Source organism: Netta rufina (assembly GCF_964035555.1).
Source record: "Netta rufina genome assembly, chromosome: 26".
Taxonomy (NCBI): Eukaryota; Metazoa; Chordata; class Aves; order Anseriformes; family Anatidae; genus Netta; species Netta rufina.
The window spans coordinates 504,452-515,175 of record NC_140150.1 but is presented as its reverse complement, the minus strand read 5'-3'; the positions used below and the strand labels follow the sequence as shown (position 1 = coordinate 515,175).

The 10,724-nt window shown below is 52.4% G+C and overlaps 1 protein-coding gene across 1 annotated transcript; it reads left to right on the top strand.

The window, feature by feature from the left end:
• Positions 1 to 8,622: 8,622 nt before the first annotated feature.
• AVPR1B (arginine vasopressin receptor 1B) lies at positions 8,623 to 10,724 on the top strand (the record flags this gene model as incomplete). The annotated part of the gene is made up of 2 exons (XM_084302101.1): positions 8,623 to 9,598; positions 10,432 to 10,724. The coding sequence occupies 2 exons, from the start codon at positions 8,623 to 8,625 to the stop codon at positions 10,722 to 10,724; spliced, it is 1,269 nt and encodes a 422-aa protein (XP_084158227.1).

The window sequence follows — 10,724 nt, the reverse complement described above, 5'->3', positions numbered from 1 at the left end:
GCAAAGTAAGAAATGAGGGGAAGAATAAAGTCAGTAAAGTCTCAGAAATGGTTCATTTGATGCCTTTGCTGACGTTTTCCTCTGGCTAGTTTTAATTTGACTTTACAAACCTTTTTGCAGCTGTGTTTTGCCTTTTGGTGAGGGGCAGATTTTCCACAGCCACAACCAGCTTCAGATCCCGTAACTGCCATTACCACTGGCCAAACCAAGGTCATCCCAGGAGAATATGATCACTGTGACTTGGCTGCCCTTTGGCAACCCCTTTCTCTGGGAACCTGTGCTGAAGTTCAGTGCATATTTCCTGCTCTGTTTTCCCTCAGAAGTGTTATCAAGTGACTAGTGGGTAATGGAGTGCCATTTAAATCCAATTAAATATCTCCTCACCCCCTCGAGACTGCTGAAAAAAAAAAAAAAAAAAACAAAAAAAAAACAGCTACTGAGGTGTCACCCAGAGGGAAGGCCTTTAGCAGCAGTAGAGATGGGTGTCGGGATTTAAGAACATCCAACAAACGGCATTCACAACAGGCAGGATTGTGGAGCTCATTCACTTTGTTTTCCCCTGTTAACAACCAGTCTGTCTGAAGTGAAGCAAAGCTAAACAAATGAGGTGAGGTATGAGATTTTCAGAGGAGGCCGAGTTGGGTTCTGATCATTAACACTTTTGTAGCTTTTACACATTTCCCAGTGCTGTCACTGGGTTTCTCTCTGCGGTGACAAACGCTGCCGCCGCCTTGTTTTTAAGCTGAAGTCCAAGACAAAACAACAATAAAATCCCACGTTTAATCTAACACGGCCTCCCAGAAGCATACACTTTGTTGGAACTTATTAACCAGCTCCCCGCTTGTTCCCCGCATAATCAGTTTGTACTTCAAAGTCTCCTCTAGCAGATAGAGCTAAATGATGGTGTTAAATTCACTCATGTATAAAATTAATTAGTTTTGGGGCAGGACAGTGGATATTGGTTGTCAGAAGTTGAGATATTAGCTGAATGGGGTTGCCCAGGGCTCTGGGGACCTTTGTAACTTCCCAAGCAATACCTCTTTCCCTTGTACCCTGAGCGAGGCCTTTCAAGTGGGGCGGATGAGAAGAGCAGCGGCTCCCTGCAGCGCATTGTTCAGCAGCAGGAGAATTATCCCTGAGCTGAGCAAAAGGCAGAGTGCTTGCTGCCACACTTACAGAAATACACACTTGCAAGACCAAGATGCAGTCCAGTTACTGGTTACTGCCACAGAAGTCACCCAGCATTATAAATCCCCTCCCAAACTGCGGCACCGCTCTCTGTCCGGGGCAGCCGAGGCACCCAGCGGGACGCCTGAGGCCAGGTTCCCCACGAGGCTGTTGGCCAAGCGTGGGGTTCGGTGAGGCAGAGACCCCAGGCTGGCTGCGGTGAGGAGCCAGGCATTTTGTTACGTGCAAATCACCCAAGAGAGAAAAAAAATTCCTGTCTGATCCCCTGCACAGGCAGCTGGCACAGGTCACATCAGGGAGCAGTACCTTTCCCCCGTCTCTCTGTTTATTTCTAGAATAAAGCATTCCCAATTACCTTTAGGACTTCAAAACTCATCTAATTATTTTCAAGTCTCACCATTAAATCTACCAGTTCGGGGGGCCCTGGACCCACAAAGCACGAGGGCAGGTCCAAGCCCCCGTGCCTTGTTTGGCTCTACACACGGGGCTTAGCAGCAATTGTCACATTTCACCTGAACCCAACAGGTAGCTGTAAATCCACCCCCTCCCTGAGGCTGGGCTTGCTCTCACCTCTGTGTGACAGGCGAGATGCTTTGCTAAGCCTCGGGTGGAACCTGATGAGCTGAGATGAATGAAGTGCAAGGAAAGACAGCGTTTCTCTGGGTTATGGACCTAGACTATGACAGCCCCAAACTCCTGCCACACTCAGCAGAGAGCTCTTTTTGGTGCTTGACAGCAGGGCAAAAGGTCCTTAGATATAGCCAGGTTAAGACTATCTGCAAAATGTAAGCAAATGCATTTTGATGCTTTGAGACGCCCTGGGCAGAACCATGCACATGAACCCCTGTCTAATTTGGAAGCACCAGGACCATGATCAGAGCATGCTGCCTCTCGGTTTTGTTTTGTCAAACAAAACCCTGTAAAACCTCAGGCAACCAAAGCCTGAAAAATGAAACATCCGTCCTTGCCACCTTCATCCCGTCCTTTGATTCCCCACATTCACACACATCTGCAGGTGATGGGGAAAGCTCTGGCGTGTGAGCTCCCCTGAAGAAGGCACAGACCAGACACAGCTTCGGTTGCTGCTTCAGCTACATCCATTTTCCCATGCCCATACAGAAGCCGTAAAGAAAAATCGCCCCTCGATGCTTGACCTGCATGTTAATTTGGTGCCTTTTCTAGACGACAGCAGCTCAGTGAGACAGGGAGATAACGTAGAGGCCAGTGAAGAAATCCATCGATTTCAGTCTGTGGTTTCCCCACCAGCAGGCTCTCACTACAGGCTGTGATGTGCTTGCATGATGAAGTGATAATCCATTACAGCCAAGAATACTGGTCCGCAGATCATCTGAATTATAAGTGATAAAACTACGCATTTGGCAGGTTCCAGAATGTCATTATTGTGAAACATGGGGCAACATTTCCCATTTACAGCAGCGCTAAGTACATCCTCATGGCCTTTCAAATCTGTTGTGCAAATGCATATGAAAATAGCTTTTAGGAGATGCCTTGGCAATTAGCACCATACATGCAGGGAAGAGTCAGCGACAAAGAGATTGCCTGGTAATGCTAAATGGTGTTCTTCAGAGACACGCAGACCAGACTGCCGCAGACTAATCCAGCCTTCAGCTGAAATATTCCCTTGAATCTAGGATCTGCATGAAAAATACGAGTTATGCTGCTGACACAGCTTTTGACTTAGTGTGCCACTATCAGGCACTTCGGGACACCAGGTCAGGGGCTTCCTAGAATCACTTTCTGAGGAGGGGGCACAATCATTTCTAATCCACATCGCTCAAGTACCTTGTTTCACTTTACAGTGATTGCCCAGTAAGTTGCTTTTATAAGGGCTCTGGGTTGTTGGCTTTACCATCAAAGCCACAAACCCTTCTACAGCTGCTGCCTCCCCGGAGGAGTCCTGCACTACAAAAAGTTCTTCAGAAATAGATGGACAATTTTCCTACTTTGTAGACTGAAAATAGCAATTTCTGCCTGTTCTTCATGAGAGCCAAGAAGGAATCAGAGGTTGAAATTGAGGTTAAAAAAATAAATAAATAAAAATAGAGAGAGGCAGAAGAGTATCCAAGTGTTTACCATGGATCCCTGGGACCTGAAGCCTGGTTCCCACTGATCTGGATAATGCCCTCAACACTGGGGCGCACACCCGAGCCAGTTCACAAACAGACCCAGCTACAATGCCACCATTACGGGCATAACCCTCAATTCTCACAGCAACGACTGCCCCCTCAGCATCCCAGATGCCAGGGGTCGGTGTCCATGGGCTCTTCAGATCCACTATGGCTAGGACAGCAGGACCCCGGGGCTCAGCACCCCGTGCTGCAGCTGCTGCTCCGTGCAGAATATGTCCCGCAGCACACGCCAGCACTGAGCCGTGGTCCACCCGGCAGCTCCGTGAGTGCCTTGGTGGAGCTGTGATTGCTGCAGGACATGGCCCTGAATGCAGGACACAGGGGGACAAGGCTGCCTTGGCTGCCAGGTCCCGAGGCTGATGCTGGTATCAGCCCTTTGCTGCCCGCCGTGACCCCGGCCGCCTCGCAGGCAGGCAGTACGTTCTGTGCAGCCGCTGTACTTTGTCACCTTCTCCTCACACACCCCACGGTGGGAGAGGATTAAGCAGCATTAACTGCCTGCCCGAGGCTCCCGTCCTGCTGCTCTGCCTGCCAGGGACCGAGAGCAGTCCAGGATTAGCTGCTCTTGTGCTGGCCAAAGGACTAGGAGGTGCTGGCTGCGTGCTAGCCAAGGGAAGGACTCCCCAGTTTTGTGTGAGCCCTCGTTGGCTGCTGCCCACTTCTAAATGAGATGTGTCATTGGTGCCAGCAGCCCCCAGCCTCGGGTGGATGGGTCCAGCTGGGGGAAGGACCCCCCAAAGGGGAGTCACGGCTCCCAAACCCACTGCAGATGTGAGGCCAAAGCTGAATCCCCCTGTTCGTGCCAGGAAAGGCTGCTCCCCTGGGCCCACGAGATCTCAAGGTCCGCTTTGCTTTTTTGTTTTGCCTTCATGCCTGGGTCTCTACCCCAGCAGGTCCTGGGACAGCAGGGACACCCAAAGCACGGTGACAAAACGCAGATGCCAGAGAACACAGACATGTAGCAAGCCAAACAAAGCCATTGCTCCCATGCTGTACCTCCATCAACACCACGAGCATCCTCTGCCCACAGCCGTTTAATTAGGAGAACCAGACAGTATATTTAGAGCACAGCTTTCTGCTTCATTTGCAGGAACCGTAGTGCAGGGAGGAGGCAGACCATTAGGGCTATGTTTCCTAGGAGATTTTCACACACTAAGATGGGAGAGAGAGGGGAAAAAAAAAAAAAAAAAAAAAAGACATTTCATGCAGGCTGAAAGTAGAAATTCCACGGGCACTTCTGATCTTTTAAGCATGCTGAGCAGAACTACTAGTGCAACTACAGCAGAGCACTTTAATTGGGCTTATTTTGTCCTGTTCTCCGTGTCACACACACAAAAAGACAGCAAGGAAAGGAGAGCACGCTGCTCAAACAGCCGAAGAGATGCAGCGTGCCCAGCAGCAGTTCTAGTGGCCAAGTCCTCACCGTGAGCTTCTCTCTCAGCACCCTGATTGCCCATACCTGGGCAATCCAAGAGCATTTGGGTAATTATGTGAAGCGATTGTAGGTAAGCACATCCAGTATTGCCCATTTTAACTGAACGAAAAGGGCTAACATCAGGACCTCAGGTCACTTTAACAAGAAGTGGTCTCACAGGGGTAGCTGCATAATCCCAAACAAATTTCCCCAACGTGTTGGCATAACCTGGGCCTGACTATCAAATAGGCAAGAACAACCTTTAATCACGGAGCCTTGAACTTTGCTTTGGCAGGGGGAGTGCAGATCACTGCAGACATCCTTCCTATTATTCATCATCTTCTAATATATTGTCCTGAAACAGAAACAGCTGCTCCTCTCCTTTCATCATCCTGATTGATGCCTCTTTTACCTGGAAGGCAATGGGTTTGGAATAACTGCAGTGCTTTCATCAGGCAAGAAGGGGAACAAGTAGACAAAGCAGATCGGAGGTCATGGAAAGGTCCTTGGTCACTTCTCCTTTCACTGAATTGAGCACATCTTAAAGCCTCTGCTCTTCTTTGTCTGAGAGAGGCGAGGGAGGAGGACAGGAGGAACAGTTCCCCTCCCATGACAGGGCACAGGCTGGCTCCTGCACCCTCCTGCACCCCTGATTTCAGCCCTGCCATGAGCTGCCTGCAGGACCCACATGGACCCGTCCCCACGCAGCCAGATCAGGACCGGAGCCTGGTGTTACCCGTGCCACTGGTGCAAATTTCCTAGCAAGGTTTCTATTTAAAATAACGTATATCATCTTTACAGGCCGTAGGGTCTGAAAATCACATGCACAGATCAGACCTCCACTGATAAGGCAGAATTCAGGACCTGAAGAAAGTCCCTGTCCCCAGCCAAAGGGGGACTTCCAACCCACTGACTGTCCTGGTGCTGCCCCCTGCGTCCCTCCAGAGCTGGCTAGGCATGGATTTTCCCTCCAGCAGCCTCAGGAGGACAAGAACAAGCCATTTGTTTCCAGCCTTGAAATGTAATTTTATTTTATTTTGTTTTCCTATTATTGATTTTAAGGTTGTAAACGCGCTGGCTGTGTCTGTTTTTTAAATGCTAATGATGATAACAGCAAAAGGAGATGAGGGAGCAGGGAAGGAAACTGAAGCATTTCACAGCTACCAAAGCCTTTTAACATCCCTGGCTCTACAAGGGAACCAACAGGGAGAATGCAAAGATGATAAACAAGTAATTTGCTATCTTGAAGATGCCCGTAGCTTCAATTTTTCCTCTGGCAGTTGCCTCTACTTAAGCAGCCTGTTTCCACACATATGGGTCAAATTAAAAGACACGGCAAAACAACCAGGAAAAAAGTAAACTGTAATAGAGTTATCAGCTGCTATAACCCCCCAGGGCTGGTTTTATTTTATCCAGCAGAAATCCCCTGGTGCTATTCACAAGCCCAGGACAGCAACGTGCTGGGTGGGTGATTCCCTGGCTGCTCAGCTCTTACAGGTGGCTTGGGGCTACTCCGAGGTTGCCACAACGGCTGCATGCAGCGGCTGAAGAGCCGGAGGCAGCAAGAGCATGGCCAGGTCCCGGGGCCCTGGAGGCACGGGGCAGCGCTGGGCTCACAGCCCTGGTGTAAAAGGAACCAGGTTGCATCGCACCACTGCTACCCCTCGAAGGAGAAACAGCTCTGATTTGGCTGCAACAGCCTGGAAATACTAGCAGCGTGTTGAGTAAATGTGCAGGAAACACATGAAAGCAAATGGGTTTATTTTTTAATCCATCTGCTTGAGACAGAGCCTTGCTGGGATAATCTCCCTCTGAAGAAAAGGGATTTCTATCTTCCGAGGATGAAAGATTTTCTCTTCTGTGAATTATCTTCCCTTTTCTGCAAGCATCTTTGCAGAAGTATTCTCTGTGCTAAACTTAGGGAAATCTGGAGCAGAAGATCTAACTGGGAGGGAAATGCTCCTGGATTAAACTGGTGGCAGGGAGGGCCGAGGCTGTCCTAAAATACTTGAAATGCTCCATTCTCTCTGCAGAGCCTGCCCTTCCATCTCTGCCTTCATCTTCGCTTGTTATCGCTTTGTGGGTTTGTTTCTTTTTCATTGTCCTCTATTAATCTTCCAGAAAATCAGCTGTCTGATCACAACTATAGAAAATTGCATTATTCCTGAACTGCCCCCCTATCACCGCAGCACCTCGGAGAGGCCCTCTCCTGCGGTGGGTAGTTTATATCCACAGGGTGTCTTATAAGGATGAATGTCTTTTAATTAGGCACAAACTGTGCTCATTTGTGGTTATTAGAGGTGATCTGCAAATCTTTATTCAGCAAATAATAGCCTCTCACAGGCAACTTAATTGTAATATCACACCCAGTGAGCCAGAGCAGGCTCTGCGAGCAGCAAGTCGGTGTCAAGCAGATAGCTGCTAGGAAGAAACCTGGCCCAGTGCTGTTCCTTTGTTTGCTGCTTTCTTCCCCCAGTGTAGAAAGGCAAAAGCACTGGAAATAGATGCATGCCTTTACTTCTTATTGGCACAAATTAATAGCCAGTAGGGGAAAACGAAAGCCCTAATGTTGCAAAAGAAAAGTGAAATTGTGCATGTACACAGGTATATTTATGTATGTGTGCAATGAAATATTTTGCAATCAGACTGTGTGGGAAGGCACACCGAAGGCTTGAAGAAGTGGGAAGGGGAGATCAGAAGAGGCAGGAGGGCAGCTCTCCCGTGCTCTGCTTGGCCCTGGCTGGGCCTGTGCAGACAAGACCCGTGTGCATTTCAGCTATTGCCCCATCTGTATTACCAATTTATAGTGCATTTGTCTTTTGAACGAGGCTGCTGTGTTTCTCAGCTTCCGTTGCCACTGCTTCAAACTACACCCAACACTTCGCACGAAGTCTGCAACTGCCCTGCGCTTTGTACCGCACTTCTCCCCTGCAGCTTTTCCTTTTTGATTTTTTTTCCATGCTCTGTGCATATGACAGATGGGATAAATGTTCACAGTACAAAGCAGAGAGTGCTCTGCAGTCAAGTGGGATCAGGCTCCCCACGTTTGGGGTGGGTTTCTGTCAGACAGAGTAAAACAACAGCATTTAGCTGAGGACCAGGCAGGCAGACTCGAGCTTTTGTCCTGCCCCAGGGACATTCTGCACCCCCTGCCTACACAGCCCGAAGAAACGGGCAGGAGGAGGCAGCCTCGGGATGTGGTTCCAGCGTCTCCATGGACTGTGCTGATGCAGAGAAGGAGGAGAGCAGGAGCAGGTCCCCAGCAGAGCCTGGGGCTGCAGCTCTCAGCCGGGGTGGGGAGCTCCCGGCTATAAAACCCAGCACAGGCAGCGCTCAGCGGCAGCTGCTGCTGGCACACGGCTGCTGCGCTCCCTGGGGACGCTTGGACACCGCTCACCTGCCTCCCTCGCCACGCCTGGAATGAAAAGACCAAAGGGATGCATTTTCCAGTACTTTTACTGCACTAAAAAGAAGCAACAAAGAGGATTCCTCTTTGTTACCAGCACAAGGGAAAGAGGTGAACGGAGAGATGAGCAACCCAGGGAGAAACAGGGATACGGGAACGTGTAATGCAGCAGAGAGAGGGATCAGAGGCTGAGCTGGGGCTTCTGCATCCCTTTGTTTAACAGGAAAACCTGCACGGAGCAGCCCAGCAAAGAGGGGACCTGCAACCACTCAGCACAGGGTGACAACCTGTGCCCGTGGTGGGGGACTGCTGGAGAAGCCACATCCAGCCCCTGTGGTCACAGGAGCTGGTGCAGCAGGGCTCAGGGGGAGCACAGCCCCCAGGGATGCAGGGAGGGGTTAAGGGGCTGCCAGAGCCGAGCCTCTGAGTGTTTACCCATCACAGTCACAGCTCCTCCCGCGGGGATGGAGCTGGGCTGGGGCTGGAACAGCTCCCATCGTGGCCGGGCTGGGCACAGCAAGGGGGTGCAGAGCCCCCAAACCCTGGCGGGGGACCCCAACGTGACCCTGCTGCACAGCCGGGATGAGGAGCTGGCCAAGGCAGAGGTCGGGGTGCTGGCCACCATCCTGGTGGTGGCAACCGTGGGCAACGCGGGGGTGCTGCTGGCCCTGTACCGCCTGAGGAGGAAGATGAGCCGCATGCACCTCTTCGTCCTGCACCTGGGGCTGAGCGACCTGGGTGTTGCGCTCTTCCAGGTGCTGCCGCAGATGATCTGGGAGGTGACGTACCGCTTCCTGGGGCCAGACCCTCTCTGCAGGGCCGTCAAGTACCTGCAGGTGCTGAGCATGTTCGCCTCCACCTACATGCTCCTCGCCATGACCCTGGACCGCTATGTGGCCGTGTGCCACCCGCTGCGCACCCTGCAGCAGCCCAGCCGCCGGGCTTATGCCATGATCGGGGCCACGTGGCTGCTCAGCTCCCTGCTCAGCCTGCCCCAGGTCTTCATCTTCTCCCTGCGCGAGGTCCGGCAGGGCTCAGGGGTGCTGGACTGCTGGGCAGACTTCAGGTACCCGTGGGGTGCCCGAGCCTACATCACCTGGACCACGCTGTGCATCTTCATCCTGCCCGTCGGGATCCTCACCGTCTGCTACAGCCTCATCTGCTACGAGATCTGCAAGAACCTCAAGGGCAAGACCCAGAGCTGTGCCCCCAGCACAGGGGGGCCCATGGCAGCCCCCCCGGCTCCTTGCTCCTCCGAGAAGGGCGGGCAGTGCCCCGGCGGGCAGCCCTCACACGTCAGCAGCGTGCGCACCATCTCGCGGGCCAAGATCCGCACGGTGAAGATGACTTTTGTCATCGTGGTGGCCTATGTCGCCTGCTGGGCGCCTTTCTTCAGCATGCAGATGTGGTCGGTGTGGGACGAGGATGCTCCTGATGATGGTGAGTAGCCAGGGTGGGGGTGCTGGGCTGCAGCCCAGGTGCAGAGCACCTCAGTGTATTTAGCAAGCAGGATCTGACTTATTCTCTTGTAATAAAAATTAGGGGGAAAGCTACTGGGTTGCTCCCTGATAGCGTTTGTAGCAAACAGCTTGCAGAGGCAGAACGCTGCTTTTCACCAGAAATTCTGCTGGAAAGCAATGGCTTCTGACCAGCAGCCCATGGGAGACGTGGAGGTGTTCTGCAAACATCGTAACCATGTGCGTCTCTGCCCTCCTGGCGGAATCTGCTCCAGGAGCTGCTGTGCTGTTCAGCATGTGACGGCAGAGAGGATTTAATTGAGCCTGCTGCTCCCAGCCTCCGGTGGGACTGCCTCCGGGAGCAGCTGTGCTGCTGGAGCTGCTCTTCTGCCTGTAGCATCCAGCGCCCATAAGGCTTTTGCTGAGCCAGATGCGGGGGGGGGAGGTGTGGGGTGTGAGGGTTGAAAAGTGGCTTTTGATTTCATAAGTTGACCTTATTTTATTTTTATTTTCTGGGGGCATTATCCCAGATTGAAAGGCCCCTGGGAGATGCTTTGGCCAACTGGGGCTGAGGGAAAGCAGCAGGTCCAGGAGCTGCCGGGTGCCATTCCCAGCACCCACCCCCAGGATGTGCTCTGGCACGTCCTGATCCTGCTCTGCAGCAAAGAGATGCCAGCAGGCGGGCTGGGGATGGGACAAGGGACACATATCCAAGCCAGGAAGAGACCCTGAAGTCCTGTGTATGGCTCACTGAGCCCCCTGCCCGCACCACGTCCCCTCTGGGGGATATTTGAACTTTCTGCCTTGCCTTCCCAGAGTCCACCAACGTGCCCTTCACCATCACCATGCTGCTGGCCAGCCTCAGCAGCTGCTGCAACCCCTGGATTTACATGTTCTTCAGCGGGCACCTGCTGCGGGACGTGGGGCGCTGCCTCTCCTGCTGGTGCAGCCCCCAGCCGCGCAGGCAGGTCTCCAACGGGAGCCTCTGCAGCAGGAAAACCACCGTCCTGAGCCCCAGCCAGCACGGCGGCCTCCCCCTGCGTGGGGGCAGCTCCAGGAACCTCGACCTGCCCGAGGAGGAGGCGGTGACCGAGTCGGGCACGCTCTAG